The 24,878-nt window shown below is 37.1% G+C and overlaps 1 protein-coding gene across 1 annotated transcript in view; it reads right to left on the minus strand.

The window, feature by feature from the left end:
- Positions 1–4,249: 4,249 nt before the first annotated feature.
- LOC107573327 (importin-13-like) overlaps positions 4,250–24,878 on the minus strand; it is a 44,122-nt gene continuing 23,493 nt past the window's right edge. Inside the window, exons 8-21 of the mRNA XM_016259768.1 lie at positions 22,099–22,246; positions 21,711–21,892; positions 21,592–21,618; positions 20,651–20,785; positions 15,403–15,552; positions 15,235–15,315; positions 14,986–15,123; positions 13,686–13,782; positions 11,072–11,124; positions 7,112–7,178; positions 6,943–7,001; positions 5,885–5,974; positions 5,595–5,776; positions 4,250–4,977 (exon numbers count right to left, since the gene is read on the minus strand). Coding sequence (XP_016115254.1) covers positions 4,881–4,977; positions 5,595–5,776; positions 5,885–5,974; positions 6,943–7,001; positions 7,112–7,178; positions 11,072–11,124; positions 13,686–13,782; positions 14,986–15,123; positions 15,235–15,315; positions 15,403–15,552; positions 20,651–20,785; positions 21,592–21,618; positions 21,711–21,892; positions 22,099–22,246 — 1,506 coding nt within the window. The 3' untranslated portion in view covers positions 4,250–4,880. The remainder of the gene's footprint in view (positions 4,978–5,594; positions 5,777–5,884; positions 5,975–6,942; positions 7,002–7,111; positions 7,179–11,071; positions 11,125–13,685; positions 13,783–14,985; positions 15,124–15,234; positions 15,316–15,402; positions 15,553–20,650; positions 20,786–21,591; positions 21,619–21,710; positions 21,893–22,098; positions 22,247–24,878) is intronic.

The following is a 24,878-nucleotide window of genomic DNA, read 5'->3' on the forward strand; positions in this document are numbered from 1 at the left end:
AGAGAGAGAGAGAGAGAGAGAGAGAGAGAAGAACACCAGAGAAGACCAGAGAGAGAGAGAGAGAGAGAGAGAGAGAGAGAGAGAGAGAGAAGAACACCAGAGAAGACCAGAGAGAGAGAGAGAGAGAGAGAGAGAGAGAGAGAGAGAGTCAGAAGAACACCAGAGAAGACCTGAGAGAGAGAGAGAGAGAGAGAGAGAGAAGAACACCAGAGAAGACCTGAGAGAGAGAGAAGCAGAATTCCCCCTGGTCTCAAAGTCCCTGAATTTCATGCTCACTGATGATTCGATTCAAATCATTAAATCTTTGATGATACAGCCAATACACTGTAGTGTTAAAGTTTATATAAACAAAATATTTAATAAAGTATTTCAGAATATCAAACACAAAAGTAAAAGATAAAAAAAATCTAAACTCTTTAATCTTAAAGGAACAGTACACCAGTACACCGTCAGGTTGTTCCCATCCCGTGTGATTACTAATTTGTGCTCAATTTTAAAGTTTCAGTTGGAGTATTATTTCATAAACTGCAATCTCTGCTAATAGCCTACTAGCAAATAAACTATAATTGGACCAAACCCAGAGATCCTGTTCTAAAAGTGAAAAAAGTTAAGTGACATGTGGCCAAGTATGGTGACCCATACTCAGAATTAGTGCTCTGCATTTATCCCATCCTAAGTGCACACACACAGCAGTGAACACACACACCGTGAACACACACCCGGAGCAGTGGGCAGCCATTTATGCTGCGGCGCCCGGGGAGCAGTTGGGGGTTCGGTGCCTTGCTCAAGGGCACCTCAGTCGTGGTATTGAAGGTGGGAGAGAGCGCTGTACATTCACTCCCCCCACCTACAATCCCTGCCCGTACGAGACTCCAACCTGCAACCTTTGGGTTACGAGTCCGACTCTCTAACCATTAGGCCACAACTTCCCTGTACTTCAACTTTTCTGTACGTCACGCAGTGTTTAAATCAGACATACAGGTGTTATATTCTATTTAACAGTGTCAATAGGTCATTGTTTTAATGCATTGTTTAAAATAATTATTTTACACAGTGATAAACGACTGCGATCGTACTGAAAATACCAAATTACACTGAAAATAAGGGAAACGACAAGATAACCTACACTGTAAAAACAAATCTGACATTTACGGTAAAATACCGGCAGCTGTGGTTGCCAGAACGTCACTGTAAAAAATATGGTAGCAACATTTTAGGTTTTACAGACTTAACTTAAATTCACAATAAAATACTGTATTTCATTAACTGATGTAATGTTAATAAACCAACATACTGAAGTGTTAATATCTGTTTTGAATCATTGTAATGCAATGATAACCACCAAAAACTGGTGGTGAGGAGAAAGTCACATGATGAACCAAAGCTCATCACAAACAGCTTGTCTGCGAGCTGAGGACAATACTTATATATAGAAGTTGCACAGTGTCACTCACACAAACACTAAACCCCATCATGGTGACACACATGCTACTGAAATAATGCAATAATCATTCATTTAACAACATTAGATGTAAGATTAAACCCTAATGTACACAACTGATAACAAAAAAACTAAGAAGAAACATGTTAACTCAACAAAAAAACATGTATGTAAAAAAACAAATATGAAGTGTCATGCAGGGAATTCTGGGAGTGTCAAATTACGTTTTTTTCACTGTAAATTATACAAAATCTTTCTTTTTCACTTCCAAAAACTGTATTTTAACAGTATTTTACTGTAAAATTACATTAAATGTAATTACATTTATTCACCGAATATAGTATGGAAACTTACTGTTAACCAGTTAATAGGTTTTTATTGTAGCATTTTTACAGTCTCTTACTGTTAAAATCACAATCATTTTTTACAGTGTAGAGACGTTGGAACAAGTTGGACTTCGTGTAGAATAGAATACAATAGAATATTTTAGAACACTGTTTGGACAGAATCGCAATACCAATACAAGGGCCATTCTACAAAACAGCTGCCATGTCTTTCATATACATACCTTTCAAATAAAAATACCTTATTAAACTGGAAAAGCCAGCCGTTTCATAACATCTCAAGCTGATGTCTGTGAAGACTTCAAGGTCATGTTGAGTACATAAAGCTAAAAAAAAATGTAAAAAAAAAATCCTGACTACTACTTTCTCATTTGGTTCCCACTGTGACAAACTCTCGAAGTTTCTCCAGAGCTGTAGAGACATCTGCTGGTCAATATGAAGAACTGCAGTAACTCCCCTTCATCAAATAAAACAGCAGGCCATTCTACAAAACAGCTGCCATGTCTTTCATATACATACGCATAAACAATAAAATTCTTATATATATAACGTTGTCTACTAAAATTGTTTCCATGCATTTTCCAGTTTCCTTTTTAAAGGAATGAACTAACGCATGAAAAATTATAATTATAATACAATATAAAATAACTACAACATAAATAAATAATAGCATCCCAACCTAAATTTAAATGTTTTAAATTTAAATGCAATTTATTAACATTAAACTGTGCCATGCAAAATAAAAATACCTTATTAAACTGGAAAAGCCAGCCGTTTCATAACATCTCAAGCTGATGTCTGTGAAGACTTCAAGGTCATGTTGAGTACATAAAGCTAAAAAAAAATGTAAAAAAAAAATCCTGACTACTACTTTCTCATTTGGTTCCCACTGTGACAAACTCTCGAAGTTTCTCCAGAGCTGTAGAGACATCTGCTGGTCAATATGAAGAACTGCAGTAACTCCCCTTCATCAAATAAAACAGCATGGATTCAATAGGATTCAACTGGCATTGCATTTACCTTTCACTGGCATTTCTATCAGTTTTCAGGGCATCTGTTCATTTTATGAATTTTACTGTATGCTGTCTTTAGCACCACTGTTACTGTTTCATGAATTACTTGTTCCTTATTATTGTTCTACTGTTTAATTTACCAGAAAAGCCTATATTGGGACACGTTGTCACAAAAGGTCAACATGTATCATTATGAACTAATAGATCTCTTCATGTGCAATAACAGTGTAATAGTACGTTTAATAGAGTTTTTCTTGCAGTCAAGATTTTAAGGTTCGAGTCCATACAGCAACTGACTTTCAATTGCTGTAAAAATTACAAAAACATTTCTGTAGCCCAACAACATGGGCTTGTTGAACATTGCACACTCCAATACTCACCTGAAGAGCTTGTGGTTTGGTTTAGTCTTGTAATGAACATTTGAACATTCACACCTTCATTCATGCAAACAGACCACAGAACCCAGAGATGCCATCTCAGATGTATTTAATAAATTAAAACAAGGTACAAAAAAGAAAAAAGCCTAATGTACATTTGTCTCTGTCTCTCCCTTTGTTCTCACTCTGTGACTCACTAGTAAACGAACATGATAGAACAGCCCTCGTCCACTGATTATGACACATTCTGGGCCCGTATGTAACGCAACACATGCTACATGTCGGCAAGGAGCTGGGCGGAAACAAAAAAGAGAGAGAGAGATGTGGTATGTATTTACAGCAATAGTTCATCCAAAAATGAACATCTGCTGAAAATGTACTTGCCCTCAAGCCATCAAAGATACAGATGAGTTTGTTTCTTCATGAGAACAGATGTGGAGAAATGTAGCATTACATCACAATGGATCCTCTGCAGTGAATGGGTGCCGTCAGAATGAGAGTCCAAACAGCTGATAAAAACATCACAGTAATCCACAAGTAATCCACACCACTCCACACCAATCCATCACTTAATGTCTTGAGAAGACAAAAGCTGCGTGTTTGTAAGAAGCAAATCCAGCATTAAGATGTTTTAACATTAAACTGCCACTTCTGGCCAAATTACAAGCCCTTAATCCATAATAATCCACAACAATATTTTTGACTGTTTTGTTTTTACTTAAACGGTGCTTGATCTGTCCATATTTCTCTCCTAATTCAGATAAGACGACTTTTTCACTGGAGGAAACAATATTATGGATAGAGGAAACAACGGTTTAAAGTTAAAAATGCCTTAATGACGGATTTGTTTCTTCCAAATACACAGCTTTTCACTTCACAAGACATTAACTGATGGACTGGAGTGGTGTGGATTGCTTGTGGATTATTGTGATGTTTTTATCAGCTGTTTGGACACTTATTCTGATGGCACCCATTCACTGCAGAGCATCCATTGCTGAGCAAGTGATGGAATGCTACATTTCTCCAAATCTGTTCCTATGAAGAAACAAACTTATCTGTATCTTTGATGGCCTGAGGGGGAGTAGATTTTCAGTAAATATTTAGCAATTTTGGGTTAACTGTTCCTTTAATAAATTGTCAAATATATGTCATATGTTTACGGAGTCCATTATCAGTGTGCATGTACCTACCAACATTCCTTTAATGAAACACGAAGAAGAATTTCTAAAGAAAAATGTACAGGTTAGGAACATCATGATGTAATTTTTTAATTAGTGCATCGCTCTCTCTCTTATTCGTTGTGTAACGCCCAGTCTCTACTAGTCACCAAATATGCTGCTAATTTTCAATATATATATATATGTCAGTATCTTCAAAATAAAAAACATTTAACTAACACTATTTCTTCGTTCAAACGGATGCAAATCATCACAAGGAAAACAGCCCAAGAGCCACGGAAGATCGATCGTGGGAGAATCAAAGAACGGTTTCCAGCGAACATGCTGTGAGATGCGGAGAGCGGAGATGTCGCCCTACAGACGCCCCAAAATCCAATGAGAGAGTGGTTGAAAGAGAGAGAGAGAGCGAGAAGATCCCGACTCTCAGATGGTCAGTTCTGACATGGTGTTATTCGCATCGCAGTGAGGGCTTCTGGGAGTTGTACTTTTTGTGTTTTCTCTCACTCGGTGTCCGTCTGAGCGGCGGCTCAGTAGTCCGCGGCGTATTCAGTTCCGTGAAGGCCGCGGCAAACCAGGGTGAACTCCTTTACAATGTCTTTCACTCGGCGCTTATTCACTCGCTCCCTGAGTGGATGTGGAGAAAAATACACCGATTACATCATCAACACATATATTAATATAATAATAAAATAAACACATTAAAGACATTTACAATGCTACAAAAGATTTCTATTTCAAATAAATGTTGTTTTTTTGAACTTTCTATTCATCAAAGAATCCTGAAAAATAAGACGTATCAGGGTTTCTACAAAAATATGAAGCAGCACAACTGTCTTCAAATGTTTCCTGAGCATGTGGAGGATCATGTGACACTGAAGACTGGCGGAATGATGCTGAGAATTCAGCTTTGATCACAGGGATACAATTATGGTTTAAAATATATTCATATAGACAACAGTTCTATTATTGTTTTTACTGTATTTTTGATCAAATAAATGCAGCCTTGGCGAGCATAAGTGACTTCTTTGAAAATAATTGAAAAATCTTTTAAAATTTGAATTGTTAATCAGAATCATAAAGGGCTTTATTGCCAAGTGTGTTTACAGACACAAGGAATTTGTATTGGTGACGGGAACTTCCAGTGCAAAGAAAAAGTACAGACATACTGTACATATAATAAAATGAAATATAACACTAATAATATTAATCTATCCAGAATGGTCTACATGAACCCATCTCACCTGAGCACCTGTTGGCTGAACGTGTCTTTCTGGTCATCTGAGACGCGCGAGGACGGGAAGCCTGGTGAGCGCAGAGCTTCTTTGAGCCACACCGTCAGCAGAGCGAAGCAATGCTTGTTCAGACAGAAGAGCACCTCCGCAAACTGGTCCATCAGACTGCGGGACGACTGACCGCCGATAGCCTAATGAAAGAACAGGTCAGTCAGACTTCTGTGCATTTCTTTTATTTTTTTACATTACTCAACAACCACCATACATTGTGCACCTCTGGTGAAAAGTTGCAAGCTCACCTCCAGTACAGCCAACAGGAGGAGTTTACCATCTTCCTGCACGATCTGACCAACAGGAGGAATGTCTGCGCAGTGCGGTATTAGTTCCGTCTGCAGTCAACGCAAATAAAGGAACAATTCAATATTACACATCACTACTGTTTATGAAAGTATATTTCACAGAAGGTCAAGACACAAACTGAGGGTCAGTCCAGTCTTCCATCAAAACAATATTCACTACAAAAGTTTGGAATTAAGTTATTTGAAAGAAGTCTCTTATGCTGAGCAAGGCTGCATTTATTTGATCAAAAATACAGTAAAAACATTAATATTGTGAAATATTATTACAATTTAAAAAGAACTGCTTTCTATGTGAATATCTGTTAAACTGTAATTGATTTCTGTGATGCAAAGCTGAATTTTCAGCATCATTACTCCAGTCTTCAGTGTCACACCATCCTTCAGAAATCATCCTAATATGCTGATTTGCTGCTCAAGAAACATTTCTTAATATCATCAATGTTGAAAACACTTGTGCTGCTTAATAGTTTTGTGGACACCTTGGTACACAATAGAATCAAGTGATCAAAAAAGTAAAGGCATTTATAATGTTTCTTTAATCGAATTATCCTGAAAAAGATGCATCATGGATTCCACAAAAATATGAAGCAGCAAAAACTGTTATTGTTAATTTTCAACATTAATAATAACAACCATTATTAATTATTGAGCACCAATAATAATTTATAATAATTGAGCTGCAAATCAGCATATTAGAATGATTTCTGAAGGATCATGTGACACTGAAGACTGGAATAATGATGCTGAAAATTCAGCTTTGATCACTGGAATAAATTACATTTTAAAATATATACAAATAAAAAGCAGTTCATTTAAATTGTAATAATATTTGGCAATACTACAGTTTTTTCTGTATTTCTCATCAAATAAATGCAGTCTTGGTGAGCAGAAGAAACGTCTTTCAAAAACACTGTAATTATTCCAAACATTTGACCAGTAGTGTATTATGCTCTTGGTGTGAATAATAAGTAAGGTTGTTGCGACAAACTCTGACTTACAAAGAAAAAGCAGGTAGATTTGACTGTCGGGGCTTCTGGGAATTTCAGTGACAACACTCCTACGGCCGAAACAAAGCGGCATTAGAGAAATGACGGTGTTTTAAATATTATAGAAGCTCAGACATTCACACACATTCATGCATGGTTTCTACATTTTAAACAGACTTACCACAGTGAAACACGGCTTTCACATCAAGACTCTCCGATAAGAATAAATCGGGCTTCCGTTTGAGGGCCTACGAATCAGACAGAGTCAATGAACAGAGCACATGCCTCAAACCCCGCCCCTGGAACCCTGTCAATCACTCCTGTGCCCCGCCTACCCTCCATCACTCACTCCCTACACCTGTCTAGCTCTAGAAAATCAACCAAATGTACATATTCAATGCAAATCAGGTAAGTAAGAAATCAACACCAAAGAAACTAAAATACTGAAATTTAACTCAATAGAAACTAAAGGTATGATGAATTTTTCTCTCTTTAGTGTTCTCACTTGTTTTGCATCTGTTCGATCACTACTTTCTCTGCTCAGTTGGTCTGAATGCAACAGAAATCTAAGTAACATATACGATAAAGACAACTGATGCATTAAAAAACTCATTGAGGATGAGAGGATATTTGAGAAACAGAGAGAAACCGAGAGAGAGGGAGAACCTCATGAGAGCCTCATGAGAAGACATAAACGAGAGAGCCAACTCATTTGAATCAATTAATCAATTCATTGAGATGAATTAATTTAGGCTTTCATCGGGTTTTGTGCTGGAATGACACTGAAAGGGGTTTGTGGGATCTTGAACCTAACTTTTTTTCCGCAAGGATGCATTAAATTGATCAAAAGCGACAGTACCACAGTCTGGGGAAGTTGTGGCCTAATGGTTAGAGAGTCAGACTCGTAACCCAAAAGGTTGCCCACTGCTCCGGGTGTGTGTGTGTTCACTGCTGTGTGTGTGTACTTTGGATGGGATAAATGCAGGGCACTAATTCCAAGTATGGGTCACCATACTTGGCCACATGTCACTTTCACTTTTTCACTTTCAGTAAAGACATTTATAATGTGATTTCTATTTTAATGCTGTTCTTTTCAACTTATTTATCAGAAAAAAAATGTATGACATACAGTATCTCACAGAAATGAGTACACCCCTCACATTTTTGTAAATATTTTATTATATCTTTTCATGTGACAACACTGAAGAAATGACACTTTGCTACAATGTAAAGTAGTGAGTGTACAGCTTGTATAACAGTGTAAATTTGCTGTCCCCTCAAAATAACTAAACACACAGCCATTATGTAGGCTACAAGAAGATTGCCAAGAAAAGAAGTTGAGTGCACGTGCTCAGCGTCATATCCAGAGGTTGTGTTTGGGAAATAGACGAATGAGTTCTGCCAGCATTGCTGCAGAGTTTGAAGGGGTGGGGGGTCAGCCTGTCAGTGCTCAGACAATACGCCGCACACGGCATCAAATTGGTCTGCATGGCTGTCATCCCAGAAGGAAGCCTCTTCTAAAGATGATGCACAAGAAAGCCCGCATGGTCTCTAACATCCACCAGCTCCGTGATGTCGTCTTGGGGGAGTGGAAGAGGACTCCAGTGGCAACCTGTGAAGCTCTGGTGAACTCCATGCCCAAGAGGGTTAAGGCAGTGCTGGAAAATAATGGTGGCCACACAAAATATTGACACTTTGGGCCCAATTTGGACATTTTCATTTAGGGGTGTACTCACTTTTGTGGCCAGCGGTTTAGACATTAATGACTGTGTGTTGAGTTATTTTGAGGGGACAGCAAATTTACACTGTTATACAAGCTGTACACTCACTACTTTACATTGTAGCAAAGTGTCATTTCTTCAGTGTTGTCACATGAAAAGATATAATAAAATATTTACAAAAATGTGAGGGGTGTACTCACTTCTGTGAGATACTGTATTTCTTGAGCAGCAAATCAGCATATTAGAATGATTTCTGAAGGATCATGTGACACTGAAGACTGGAGGAATGATGCTGAAAATTCAGCTTTACATCACAGGAATAAATGACATTTTAACATATATTCAAACAGAAAACAATTCAATTGTTATATTTCACAATATTACTGTTTTACTGTAGTAAAGTACTGAAGTAAAGTAAATAAATTATATTAGTTAGCCATACTTAATTTAAAGTTTTCCCACAATAACATGTTAACTTCCCTTAAAGGGGTCATATGATGCGATTTAAATTTTTCCTTTCTCTTTGGAGTGTTACAAGCTCTTGGTGCATAAAGAAGATTAAAGTCTCAAATCCAAAGAGATATTCTTTATAAAAGTTAAGAGTCAGCCACGCCTACCTAAAACGGCTCGTTCTAACACGCTCCCACATGTCTACGTCACGATGTGGGAAGATTTGCATAACGCTGCCCAAATGTTCACGCAAAGAAAGAAGGCGTAACTTTTATTCTCGCTGTAGTATTGTTGTTGCCGCCGCCATGTCGTGAAGGCGCTGTGTGCTTTGTTGTGAAAGCGAAACTATTTTGTTTGGCCTTCCAAAAGAGGACGATATCGGCTTTGTCATGCCTGGAGCTGATCCGTGCTGGTTGCTGAGGAAATACAACAACTTTGCGCTGTGGATCACCGGATCGGCTTTCACCGTGGACGAAGCGGAGTCAAGTTCTCAAGTTCTCAAGCCCGCCGCCTCTGCTCACTCTAGGCCGCCGCCGCTCACTCTAGGCCACCGTGTGTGACACTGTATTTCGTTGTGAAAGTGAAACTACTTTGTTTGGCCTTCCAAAAATGGACACGACTAGAAATCAGTGGTTAAGTTGTATTTACAACACTGTTCCAGAACACTTCAACCCAAATATTCAGATGTGTGCAGCACATTTTATGGAGGACCGTTTCCTGATCCTGGGAGAGTAGACTACAATGCCGGCTGTTCTGACTCACAGACTGTAAGTAAGTTTTTTATATTTAAAGAGTTTTTATATTTTATATATTTAAAGCGAGTTTTTTGGGCAGTGTAGAGTAGGGCTTTTTGTTTGTCATTTCTCCGATCACAAATGCAGACATGGTTTTATGTTTACGCGGCGCGGCGCGATGCAATGCAACGCGTAAAAAGACAGTATAAGTCATTATAATCCATAATTATGTCCCCACTGGATGCAACGAATGCCTCGTTTATAATGGGTTTTCATGTTTTTGAATCATCGCTCCAGCCTGACAGGGCATCATCACAATATGGTTAGGGGCGTAACATTTCTGTCACACGCTTGAGGCGTTCGGACAATTATAACGCACTGGATAGCTGGCCAATCACAGCACACCTGCTTTTCAGACCGATGAGCTTTGTAAAAATCGACGGGTTTCAGAAAGGTAGGGCATAAAGGAGAAACAATAATGTACAGTATGTGGAAAATAATGTTTTTTAAACCTTAAACCGCATAAACATTTCATTACACCAAATACACAAAATAATGTTCTTTTTAGCAACATCATATGAACCCTTTAATTCCTTTTTAAAGGAATGTAATAAATAAATAAATAGAGTATAGAATTACTATTCATAAAATAGTATAGAATCTCAAACATTTCTTATCTATATGCTTAAATTTATTTTAAATTACTCAAACTTGATTTCATTTCACTTTAAATTTTAGATGTTCAGTATTCTCAAATTTTTAACTCACTTCTTATCTAGATGCAATAGCAACAATCAATGTGTCTAAAGACATTAAGTTTGGTTTCAATTGTGCAAAATCCTGCTCATTTTATATATATATATATATATATATATATATATATATATATATATATCATTATTTAATTATCACATACAATTTAGTCCAACTCCACTGTATAAATAAATGCTGTGAAATACAACACGATTTTGATGTGTAATAAACCGCTACAAGGAGCAGGATCTTTGGATTGAATGAGATGTACACGGATTACAGGAGATGACTGTTGTCTCTGTGACTATTGGACAAAAGAGTTGTCAATCATCCAATAGCAAAACCCCTCAGGTCAATTCCACTGCCCGAGCAAAACAAGGGTCTGTAAAGACCCTGTGACACAGAACAGAAGGGAGAAAGAAAGGGACAGCGAAAGAGAAGAGAGAAACCCAAAGTGAATGAAATAAGAAACCAAAAACACACCTGAGCTTGGAGTTGCATAAATGAATCAACAATATCAGGATGATCCCTGGGCCCTAAAATATAATAAAGATGAAACTTAAGAAATAATAAGAATAATAAGAATATATACAAACAGCAAAAAAACAGATCGAACAGTCATGTGGAAAGGAAAAGTCAACTGGACGGAAATAATCGCACGCGTGAGAGAAGTAGGGCAGAGAAAGAGGAGGGAACATGAACGACTTGAAGGCAGTAGCGAAAAACTAAAAGAAAAAGAAAAAAAAGACAGATCAATGAGTCCGTTCTGAAGGGGAGAAACAAAGAAGGAAAAGAAATAGAAGTAACGAGAGAAAGAAAAGAAACCTAAAAAACAAAACAAACAGTGGGTTTGGAGTGGGAACCCAGGAGGCACCTGTTACTGTGATGACACTTGTGTTGCTTGCTTTCTTTTTAGTGTGCGTTTTATTTGTTTTCATTGTCTGTAAATTCAATTCATACACCCGACTGGCCCACCGCAGCTGGTGAGCACTTGGTTCCCACCACCACCCCGGAAGAGCAAGGTAGCAGTCAGTCCCAAACTTCCCTCCCTTTGCTGTTCCCACACTCCAAACAAGACCCCGCCCCCTCAAACCCAGACCCCGCCCACCCATCAAACCCTGCCCATTCACAGAAAACAAATGACAAACAAACACACAGGCCACGGCAGGTCCTCTCGGCCATGTCACCTCATCGGTATAAGAGTGTTATCACTCACATTTCTGCTGATTTGGAAATGACGTGGTTAAAACAGAAGAACGTGAAGAATGACAAACAGGAAGTGAGGGATGCAAGCGCACTAGAGGACACATGCAAAGAACAACTATGTGAGAGAGTGTGTGTGTGTGTGTGTGTGTGTGTGTGTGTGTGGACATGCAGGACAATTTTAGGCTGTTTTCACACTTCTTGTCACTGGTTGGTCCAAACCAGAAAATCGATACCGCCAAAAATGGAAAATTTGGTTATTTGCCAAACAAGTTGGTGTTTTTAGTCTGAATAAGACGAGATGAAGGATATCTTGTTTAGGAACACACTGAATGAATACAATATAAAAAAAAAAATGTTATCATTGAAAATTATCGAAGCATGTTTTAAAATAAAATACTATTCCAGTATTTCTATTTCATGTTTAATTCAATGTGTAACTTGTTACTTTGTAATTATTTGTGGAATTTACTAACAATTTCTGAGTGCAAATTGTATCAAAGTAAATCCTACATCACATCTTTTTCAGTGCAAGTCCTTTCATTAGATTTACATCAGTAACTGCATTACTTTTGATTTCTTTGTATGTCTCTACATATAGCAGAATGGCAATAAAGCTCACTTGACTCGAAGAATCTGCAAGCTGACTGTAATCAAGCAAAAGAAGGCATGTTTTTCATTCAGGTCAACAAGAAAAGTGGGTGGAAGTGGTGGAATGAAAAGAGTGAAGCCCTAAGACAAGTTTAACAGGTGTGCAAAGCAAAATCCCCAATTTATGAATGCATACACAGCATTAATACGGCTGCATTCATAATCATATTAATACATGCTGACCTTCTCGGTGACAAACTGTAATAAATCCAACCATGAATCACCACTATATTGTTTGCGATTGTTGTTGATTGTGAATCAACACACTTACGCAAATTCTGGGCTACACTACAAAGTCTTTTTGTTGTTGTTGTTTTAACAGAAAAACGTTAACATAATTTGGAATTAGTGTAATTAATTAGGAATGTCACTGTTTTAGCTTTGCAAGAAGCTTCCTAAGGTTTAACCGGTTTTCTTAATGTAGCGTTTAATTATATGCCAGATATAATAAATCAAGAGGAGATATAATAAACCCTGAGTATGATTTGATGTTCTCTTGATTTGTGTAGGATATGTAAAAAGAAATTTCTCAAACGAGAACACTTGTGATTAATAACAGTGATTATATTTTTTTGAGCTAAATAATTGTGATTATGAGTTTAACCATTATTGTATCGCTCTAATGGTGAGTAGCCTATTGTAAAAGCATCAGTTGGGTGCACATTATAATCACACTATTTATATCACATTATTAAAAATATGACTTCAAAAACCCCATTTACAATGGGTATTAAGATCCATCTCAGGTGGTCCAATCACAAATGGTGAGTGGTAAATACAGATGTAAACATTGTCTGAACTGTGTTATGGTCAAATAATTTAATTCACATTCAGATGCATTTGGAGCATAAATGCTAATGCATCCTGATGTGCTCCAGACAACAGTGAAGCACCACCTACTCACCTGCCAATCAATCAGATCACCTGAAATGACTGTTAACACCAGGTGTAAACAGGACCAAAGGCATTTGGATCCAGATCAGAAACTCCAGTGTGAAAACGCTTTTGGATCGAAGCGTGTGTGAAACTCATGGAGTGAAAATTTCAAGGATCAAGTGTCACCACACCATTTCAGAAAACAAGAACAGTTTCATAAGACCATGCCCATTTCTGAACTCTGCTTGTGTGTGTGCGGGTAAAAAAAAACAGATACATGCAAACAACTGGAAACAGTGAGAGTAAAGACATCAAAACCACGTGATTTCCTTCATCCTCTGGAGCTAGATGTTCCCAGCATGCCTACCTTGCTGGAAGATGGTCAGAGTAACAGAAGTGACCAATTCAAACAGCGCTTTGATTGGGGGGAAATGATTTGTTTCGCTGGCAAATATGTGGACCATCTGCAAGAGAACAAAATCTATCAAACGAAACTCATCGGAAGCAGCACAAAACATTCAAGCTTTCTCAGTTTTCAAAATCAAATTCGAGAATTTTAACTATAAAACAAGTTTAAATGATCAAGATATGTTTTATTAAATATTTACATATGTAATGAAATTTATTTACATACTTATATATCCATAGATATGAGTTAGAGGAAACTGATACGATAATACTGTGTTTAGAGAAGGGCAATAAAAAGATTACTGCACAGATACTAGTAAAATCTCTTTTTTACTAGTATCATGTTAAATAATGTTCTTAGTCTTAGTCGGGGCAGTTCAGAGAGAAGCTACAAGAGTTCACGTTGAATTAAGTGCCAGATACAGTTCATTGTGTAACCAAAATACCAACAATATCCAGAAAAATGATTTTATGCATAATGTGAGATTTTTAATTATATCGCAATCCTGTTTTTCTGTCCCAAAATATAAGACCTAAAACGATAATTCAGACTTTTGTTACATCATTTAAAACTTTGTGACCTTAAATTTAAACAAACCAGGACTCTTATTTTGAAATTCAAAAAGATGAATACAACATATTACAAAATAACCACCATAAAGTACCAGTACAAGTAAGCATTGTCATATTTCATCAACAGTTGATCATAAGCAACCTATTGGCATAAATGTGTGCCATTCATAGATTGAACTGCTCTATAACTGCGAGCCTGCAGAATTACATTTGGACTTTGAACGTGTAGAGATTACATTTACGCAATTCAATCACAGCCTTTTGAAGTTTAATAATCCCATTAGGCTATATCATGATTCCTGTTCTTCCGTCCCGAAACTGAACGATTCAACAATAATTAATTAACTTCACAACACTGACACAGTTACTGAACTGAATTGAACCAATGAACTAAATTGAGCAGAATAATCACACTATTATATTCTGTAGAGCTGCTTTATAGCTCAAACTGACTTTGTTTCATAACTGATGCATTTACAACATTAACACTGTTATTTTCCTGTTTTATTAACGTGAAACTGCTTTGAAAATCTGTGTTGCATAAATAAATGTGACTTGTCTTAAAATGATAATTAAGACACTTTTCAGACGGTTTATGGCCTCAAACTTGATCAAACTTCTTTAAGGACCCACAGGACATTACGGTCTTTATATTAAGATACTTCTGTTCTGTGTGTGTCTTATACCTGGCGTGTTAAATCCAGTGCAGATGCCTGCGGTATGGTACTGTACATCTGCCCCAGCATCTCACTGAGCTGAGACACCATGGGGGCAAAATCATGCAGGAGAGTTTTCACAGACTTCTCAAAGATGGCACACACCGCCTAAGAGAGAGCAGAATTAAATCTGTCCTGCATCCGTATGGAAAAGACACATCGGAAACTATGGCACAATCTGGAGATGATGCAGAATAAGGAGTTTGTGATTAATCTTACCTCCACAACCTGCGAGTCATTCAGCCATTTACTGAGGACCGTCTGTATCAGTGCAAAGACCTGCTGGAGCACCACCACCACCTAAAACACACAAACACACTTTAGTCCACCTCTGACACATGCAAACGTCTGCTTCAGAGTGACCGCGGAGAGCTGGAAGGTGCTTACAGGGTTGGGGCCTGTCTGGGGCGGGGCTGATTTGATGGGCGGGGCATTCTCTCCTGACTCCTCCTCCTGTTTGGTGATGTCCAGTGTGGTGAAGAGATTGGACAGCAGACCGAGGATGTGAATAATGGCCAGTTTATTTGAAGGGTTTGGCTGAAGAAAGAAACCAGGGTCAAATTGTTATTCGATATGCCTTATCATTTTAAAGGGGCCATATTTTACAATCTCAAAGCATAAAGACAAATTTTTTATTTTTTCTGAAATCCACTTATGAATTCAGTCAAGAGATCTAGTTCTCCTTGACCATTTTCCTCTCAATCACATAGATTAAACTGAGCATTTCTGCTACTCTAGCTTTAAGACATCTGTAGCTAAAGTTAAAATACTTGCAGAGCTCAAACAGTTGTTCGCAAAGGCAGACCAAGTAGGGTTGAACAATAACAAAATATAATCGCAACATGGCTTAGTGCAATATTAAAGTAAATAAATTAATGCCACTTTTAATGATACATTTTATTACTGTAATTTTACAGCTGCACTGTAAAATAAAATTATTATTGTTATTTTTCTTAAAAACTCACTTTTTTATTTTACACGGAAATAGTATTATTAGAATAGTAATAAATATTGTTTTTAGTAATAATTTTTTAAAATTTAATAATAATAAAATAATATTTATAGCATTATTATTTTATAATTATGTATTTATTCATATGAATTACTACTACTTTATAATTATTTAAATATATAAATCACAACAATTTTTGCCAAACTGGACATTACAGACCCTACAGAAGAAAAAAAAACAAAAAACAGAACAGCAAACTTGGGGCTTTTTAATAAGACAAAAAAACTTATTTCTGCAGATTAGTTCAAATAAATTGTCTTGGTGCACATTGAACAGGAGAGAGAGCTTTGAGCATCTACATAGAAGTAGGGCTGTGCAAATAATCGAATGCGATTTTAATGCGTATCTCATCAGTAAAGCTGGTTCTGTGATCAGTAGTAAATCTCTAGCATAAAGAGCTGTAGAATATCGCATTCAAAATCGCAGGTGATTCATTGCCGATTATGAACGCGATATTGCATAGCTTGTCAGTGATCTACGGCTCTGTGTAGTAAATGCCGCTCAATCTGAAAGCACGTGCTGGAGATTTACTACTGATCACAGAACCGGCTTTACTGACAAGATGCGCATGAAAATCGCATTCGATTATTTGCACAGCCCTACATAGAAGTGTTATTATAGTTAACTAAAACTAAAACAAACAAACAAATAAATAAACATTAACTTAAATAAAATACATTAAAAAAAAAATTTAAACTTATTTTATTCTAGTTGCCAAAGAAACATTACTCATTTTCAAACTGATGAACTTAAAATAAAAATTAATAAAAACTATACAGACTTATTAAAAAAAAGAAAAGACAAAAACACAGCAAAATTCCTAAATCTTTAACTAAATTTAAAATGAAAACAGAAAATAATACAAACTAATTCAAACTATTAATAAAAAGTACAATAGTATCTCAATGATACTTAAGTAGCACAGCTAAACAGAACATCAAACACATTTCAAACGGGCAAGAAAAATCCCACAATATGAACTTTAATCCTATAGTAAAATTATCAATTTCAGCGATAGTAGCTGTGCAGGGACAGGACGGGTGGGGTGGATGTACGCTCTGTGCCGGCGCTTCTGGGAACATCAGCGGTAATTAAAGAGTCGTTAAACAACCATTAGGCCAGCAGTTTAATTACTGCTGTTAGCTCCATGACAACAGCTCAATGATTGGCGGAGAGGCAGAGCGAGTCGCTACACTGACTTCCTTCCTGTGTGACATCACACACAAGCACAAAAGGAAAAAGGAAAGAGACGCTCAATTAAACCTTAAACAAAGGCACCAGCCTTATTTCCAATGTCTACTTTAAAAAATAATGACATTTAAATAATTTTTATATAATAAAGTTCAGTAGTTTTAAAGGGGTCATATGATGTTGCTAAAAAAGAACATAATTTTGTGTATTTGGTGTAATGAAATGTGTTTATGCGGTTTAAGGTTAAAAAACACATTATTTTCCACATACTGTACATTATTGTTTCTCCTCTATGCCCCGCCTTTCTGAAACGCGTAGATTTTTACAAAGCTCATCGTTCTGAAAAGCGAGGTGTGCTCTGCTTGGCCAGCTATCCAGTGCGCTGTGATTGGCCGAATACCTCAAGTGTTTGACGGAAATGTTATGCTCCTCACTATACTGTGATGCTGTGTCCCGGCGCGACGAGACAAAACCAATAATACCCATTATAAATGAGGCAGTTGTTGCATCCAGTGGGGACATAATTACTGATTATAATGACTTATACTGTCTTTTTACGCGTTGCGTTGCAGAAGGGGAAACAGGAGAACTGAATTCACCGGAACAGCCGGCATTGTAGGCTACTCTCCCAGGATCAGAAAACAGTCCTCCATAAAATGCGCTGCACACATCTGAATATTTGGGTTAAACTGTTCTGAAACAGCGTTGTAAATACAACTTAACCACTGATTTCTAGTTTTGTCCTCTTTTGGAAGACCAAACAAAGTAGTTTCGCTTTCACGATGAAACCAACAGCGTCTTCATGCCATGGCGGCGGTGCCAACAATACTACAGCGAGAATCAAAGTTACGCCTTCTTTCTTTGCGTGAACATTTGGGTGGTGTTATGCAAATCTTCCCACATCGTGACGTAGACATGTGGGGGCCTGTTTAAACGAGCGTTTTAGGAGAGCGTGGACGAGTCTTAACTTTTATCTTATCTATTCACAAACAGCTTGTAACACTCCAAAGAGAAAGGAAAACTTGAAATCGCATCATATGACCCCTTTAATGGTAAAAAATAATTAATGAATTCAATTTATATGACGTCAGAGATGCATGCATGTATTGTCTATTAAAAACGGCTCACCTAATCAGATATCAGAGCCAGAACCATTTGTTTTATAAAGAATATGTGAAGAACTGTACACTAAGGTCCTGCTTACTTCAGGTATTTTTAGCAATTTTACTGACAGCGCCTTCTGAAAATAGCATCAGAGGCAACCCATGAGATCTGAGTGTTCAGACACATCCTCATAGCGTCTGTGACCAGCAGGGGTCCCTGTGTGAGCAGCCCATCACAGCCTGTTTACTGAGGCTGATGTAATGTCTTTCTGGGAAGGACCAGAGGGGGAGGACAGGTATAACAGTGCAAACACAACCTGTTTGCACTTCTCCCATCAGGCAGACGCTACAAATCTCTGTGCACTAGAACATCTAAGCATAAAAACAGTTTTTTCCCCCATGCCATCTTCAGCTTAAACAGCTAACATAGGAATCATTACCTAAGTTCTGTAATTCATTTCCGTAATTCATTCTACATCCTTAATTATTGCCTCTTTCTCAAGTATTATGTAAATACATATGCATATCTCTTTATTTATACAGTTCTATATAGAGTACATAATGCACAAATCTGTACATACAGTAAATCTACTGTTCCAGATTCATACACATTATTTATTGTTAAGTTTTACTATTTAAAATTTATTTTTTCTGTTCTCATGTCAGATATGTATGTATGTATGTATGTATGCATGCATGTATGTATGCACCAGGAGCACCTTAAAAAAAAAACCACAACAAATTCCTCGTGTGTTTGCACACCTGTCGAATAAAGCTAATTCTGATTCTGATAAGAAAACGAAAGTCAAAAATAGATGCAGCATGCAGAAAGAGACAAGATGTGAGGCTGAACTTGAAAAAGGAGTGAAATCAGTTTAGATTTTACATGCATATTGATAAGATGCAAAATACATGTAATGCAATAGTATTTAGAAGCTAGATTTTGATGTTTGTGAGTGACTTTTGGTTATGCATGCAAGAGGTGGTTGCTAGGGTGCTTTAGTTGCTCACTAAAGTGAAAAGAGTCTGCTGTGACATTCTGATACAATTTCAATACAAGTCAGTGGGTTTTTTCACCCGCTTTTATCTCAACCAGATGAAAATTGTGAGTGTAAATGCTTAGAAAAGGTAAAGCTACACATCTTGAGCCGTATATATGAAGCGGAGTGCAATACTAATTAAATCATTTTATTCCTACCATTATATCTTAAGATGTACAAAAAAATGGTAATGCACTAAAATGGAATTTTTACTGAAACACTGAAAGTGAAATTAAAGTTTTTCAAATAAAAGCTGGTATTGTATAATAGTTGTATTGTAATTGTATATAGTTTTTATACCAACTTTTCAATAATCTATGAATTCGTCATCGAAATATAATGATTTAAATGGTGGCTGTAATAAAAACTTGTTTTCATGATAGATTTATTCAAACATACATTAATTAGTGAAGACTGAAACAGGTTAAGTTTAAATATAAAATGTAATATAGTGCATATATTTATCAAAAAGCTCCTTTCAAGGGTTATTTTTTCTGGCTTTCCTGAGGTAAATGTTACGTTATGTGACATTGTTTACAAACTGTTTTATTGACGTCATTCTTGCATTGAAACGATTATAAGACATCAGACATTTCAGTAAGTTGTACGGTTTCTTTCAACACTTTCTGATGTTCACTCATGTTTATTACGTGCTATAACTAGAAGTAAACAGAAAGAGATGATCGGTTCACATGCCACTTGAACTGTCATTCCACATTTAAGAGTGTAGAAATTTGTAGTCAAATGGACAGAATTTGAATTTGTTTCATATCAAATGTAACAAAGCACAAAGCTTATTGCGATTACATAACATGGGGAATTTTAGCATGCATGAACTTCAGAATAAATAAAGTCAGTGCTTTTACATTTAAAAGGATGCTTTGGCAGTAAAAGTGGAAATGTTTGAATGTGATATATTTAAAATTATTGCCAGTCCACTGATCTGCGGTTTCATTTGTTTTTACATTGATCCTGCTTCAGATTTTTTTGGCACAACTTCTATTTGTGCAACAAAAATAGATCAACTATCTGGCCATATTGTGTTTGAAATGTCAGTTACTTCATATGAATTCATGCAGGGCTCTCAGTAACATTAAGCCGATTTCTCCTGCGGTTTTCTTTTCCAGCACCCAGAGTAATGACAATCTGTTCCTGCTGAGAAATGTTCCATCCTATGACACGCTCACGCAGATGCAGGGTCTGTTCACACGCAACCGGGCCAAACCCACACATGGATAAACAAACCCGGAGGCCTGAGAGGACGTTAATCGAGGGGTTTAATGTCTCACCGTCTCCTCGGATAGTTTCTCCAGTTGTTGGATGTACGGGGTGATCAGAGAGTGAAGGTTCCTCAAGATCTCCTCCACCGGCAGCGCGGACAACAGAAAGCCCAGAGCCTGCATCAACCACATACACTGACTCGTCTAGAGAGAAAGAAAGAGAAAGTGATTGAAAAGAGGAACAGGTCTAACAGAATCCAATGCAGAATCCAAAGATAATGTGTTAATAAAAAGCAATAAAACATTGTGCCGATACTAGTAAGATCTCTATATTTAATGGGTTAAATAATGTTCTTAGTCTTTCCTTACTGTGAAAAGGATACAGTTTATTATTAACCACCAATTTCCAGAAAAATAATGTTTTATGCATAATGTGGGACTTTTAATTATAAGCAAATAATAATCACTACTCCGTAATCATTAGTCTGTATTGTGATCCTGTTTTTCATCCCCAAATTTGAGACCTCTTAAAATGATAATTCTGACTTTTCTTATAATATTTAAGATATTTAAGACTTGTTATTACCTTAAATTGGATCATACTGAGTTAAAAACTTTTTATGGACTCAATTTCAGACCAATCAGATTTGACTGCATAAGTTGAAACTTTATATCACAAAGGTGAGGTTCAGAGGCGGTTGAAATTAAAAACATGTGTTTTTTTGTTTTTTTTTGCAATAATGTGCACTAATGAGTTGTGCAAAATAAGACCATGAACATGTATTAAGAGAGTAAATATGGTTGTCTTTTAGTTTCGTTTAGAATTTAACAGAAAGGAAAAGACAAATAATTTGACTTTTTTGTGTGTGTAACACCTAATCAGGATACTATGCAAAGTGACTTAAATTTAAATGATTTCATAAACAAAATTATTAGCTACCATTTACAGCTCTACAAAACTGCCTTTGTCTGAGCAAAAACAAATGGGTTTATTCATAACACAAACTCACCTTATGGATCTGTTTAATAAGCACTTCCTGAAAAAAGAGAAAAAGACAGACTTTCATAGGTGAAAAACTGTGTAAATTTGTCCCATAAGTTTCAGTATCATCATTAGAGCGTGTAATACCTGTGAAACAGCGACTATATTGGTGGCATATGGGGGCAGGTCGTATTTGCACTCTCTGCAGATCTTCTTTAGCGTGGAGACGCTGGAAACAGACAGGTCTGGATTGCCCAACGCCTGCAAAACCAGCGGAAGAACGCTGCTCAACATCACCGGATGATCTGCCAACCACTCTGCCAACGCTCCTACAGGGAGAGATGTAATGGGTAAATATCTGAGCTGGAACACAAAGCTGGGTATCTGCATGGGAAAGTAATTGTGTGCAATTGTCTGGTCTGGACTAAAGCATGTGAAAACAGCCTAAATTGCTTGAGATGATAAATTAAAATTTCCTAACACATAGAAATTAGTGTTTTTAATGATACAGGAGCACCAATATGCGAGCACACACCAATTGTGAACATGACCGTGTCGGCCAGCTGGACGTTGTTTATGTTGATTCTTGGAATGAGGCCGATGAGTCCTGGGATTACGTCAGAATAGTTCACATCTATCGTTTCGGCGATGGACTGGAATCCGTACAACAGAGCTTCCGTATGCTTAAAAAAAAAAAAGAAGCAAAAAATCCTGTTAAAGAGCGCCACGTAGGGCTGCACGATTTGGGTAAAAAAAAACTACTAGCATTGTTTCCTGATAAAAATTGCAAATGCAACTTAAAATTTATAATTTATATATTACTAATGTAATTATTTTTATTAAAATTAAAATATCAATTTCAAATATATAAATATATTAATTTATATAATTATATAATTAATATATAGAATTATAATTTTTGCAGTTTGTTTTTAGGGCCGCACAATTTGGAGATTATATGCAATTATATATCAATATAATTGTAAGAATTAGTTTTAATATATACAGTGGGGCAAAAAAGTATTTAGTCAGCCACCAATTGTGCAAGTTCTCCCACTTAAAAAGATGAGAGAGGCCTGTAATTTTCATCATAGGTATACCTCAACTATGAGAGACAAAATGAGAAAAAAAATCCAGAAAATCACATTGTAGGATTTTTAAAGAATTAATTGGTAAATTCCGCGGTAAAATAAGTATTTGGTCACCTACAAACAAGCAAGATTTCTGGCTCTCACAGACCTGTAACTTCTTCTTTAAGAGGCTCCTCTGTCCTCCACTCGTTACCTGTATTAATGGCATCTGTTTGAACTCGTTATCAGTATAAAAGACACCTGTCCACAACCTCAAACAGTCACACTCCAAACTCCACCATGGCCAAGACCAAAGAGCTGTCAAAGGACACCAGAAACAAAATTGTAGACCTGCACCAGGCTGGGAAGACTGAATCTGCATTCTCATTTTGTCTCTCATAGTTGAGGTATACCTATGATGAAAATTACAGGCCTCTCTCATCTTTTTAAGTGGGAGAACTTGCACAATTGGTGGCTGACTAAATACTTTTTTCCCCCACTGTATATATATATATAGGTGTGCATGTGTGTGTGTAATATTTCATAGTAAAATAAAACATGTATTTAAGAAACATTATTAAATAAATATATTATTTTACAGTACAATATTTATAATAATATTTAAATAATCTTCATTTCTTCATTTCCAAATGTTAAACCAACAAGCTTTTATTTTGGTGAAAGGCTGCAGGAAACCATTAAAGGGGTCATGAACTGAGAAATCTAAATTCCCTTGATCTTTTGACATATAAGATGTCATTGTACAATAAAAACATAGTTAGTAAAACATATTGAAGCCGATCTGCCAAAACGACAGGTTGTGGAATGTGTCACTTTATGACATAATAGTGTGTCTAAACCCCGCCTCCGCAGAAGATGATCAACGCCTGCTTCTACATCACTGCCTGTTTAGCCCCGCCCACCGATTCACGCATGTAGTGTAAATAACGAGAGCAGCAAATGCAGGTTTACGCAGAAACCAAACGATAAAGATGCTCCGAAGAAAACAAGATGCTGTTCAGAGCCAAGCTGTGGAAAAACAGTCTGCATCGCCTTCCTTCTGATCCCAACATTAGGAAAGAGTGGATGAACTTTATTTTTAATGAATATCCAGATTGAGTCAGTAAAAACTTGGTCCTTTGTTCACTTCATTTCACTGTGGATCCGTTTACAGACAAGTCACAATCCGACGCAGGATTTTCAGAAAGATTGAAACTAAAAGACGATGCTGTGCCGACTATACTGGACCAAATCATAGCAGCGTCCATCTATGAAGGATGTAGCTGTCAAACACACACAACTGTTAGCCAATCATAGCGGTGGGCATTTATTTCCGAGTCTACAACCAGTTACGTCTATTCAAACAGAGCGTTCTGATGAGGGGGTCAAAACAGGACAGAAAATAGCCTATTACTTCTGAATTATGATGCTTTTGATGTAAAAATCTTAACATTATTAGTGGACCTCTGAGAACAGTACAAAATAATAAAACACATCTGAATATTTGGGTTGACCTGTTCTGGAACAGTGTTGTAAATACAACTTAACCACTGATTTGTAGTCGTGTCCTCTTTTGGAAGGCCAAACAAAGTAGTTTCGCTTTCACAACGAAACACACAGCGTCACACGGCGGGCTTGAGTGAGCGGCGGCCGGCGGATTGGACGAAGGAGCATCTGGCGTGCTTGCGGCAACCACATGTGACGACCCCGGGCTGGACTCCGCTTAGTCCACGGTGAAAGCCGATCCAGCGATCCACAGTACGAAGTTGATGTATTTCCTCAGCAACCAGCACGGATCAGCTCTAGGCTCTAGGCATGACGAAGCGGATATCGTCCTCTTTTGGAAGGCAAAACAAAGAAGTTTCGCTTTCACACCAAAACACAGTGCCTTCACGACATGGCGGCAGCGGCGGCGGCAACAATACTACAGCGAGAATAAAAGTTACGCCTTTCTTTGCGTGAACATTTGGGTGGCGTTATGCAAATCTTCCCACATCGTAGACATGCCTGTTAGAACGAGCCGTTTTAGGTAGGCGTGGTTGACTCTTAACTTTTATAAAGAATATCTCTTTGGATTTGAGACTTTAGTCTTTGCAACTTTACAGATCTTCTTTATGCACCAAGAGCTTGTAGCACTTCAAAGAGAAAGAAAAAATTTAAATCACATCTTACGACCCCTTTAATTGTGCAGACCTAGCCTAGAAGGTTTGCCCTTTCGCTTCAAATGTTTAATGGCACAGCAAAA

The sequence above is a fragment of the Sinocyclocheilus grahami genome, unplaced genomic scaffold, assembly GCF_001515645.1.
Source record: "Sinocyclocheilus grahami isolate Dianchi unplaced genomic scaffold, SAMN03320097.WGS_v1.1 scaffold1919.1, whole genome shotgun sequence".
Lineage (NCBI taxonomy): Eukaryota > Metazoa > Chordata > Actinopteri > Cypriniformes > Cyprinidae > Sinocyclocheilus > Sinocyclocheilus grahami.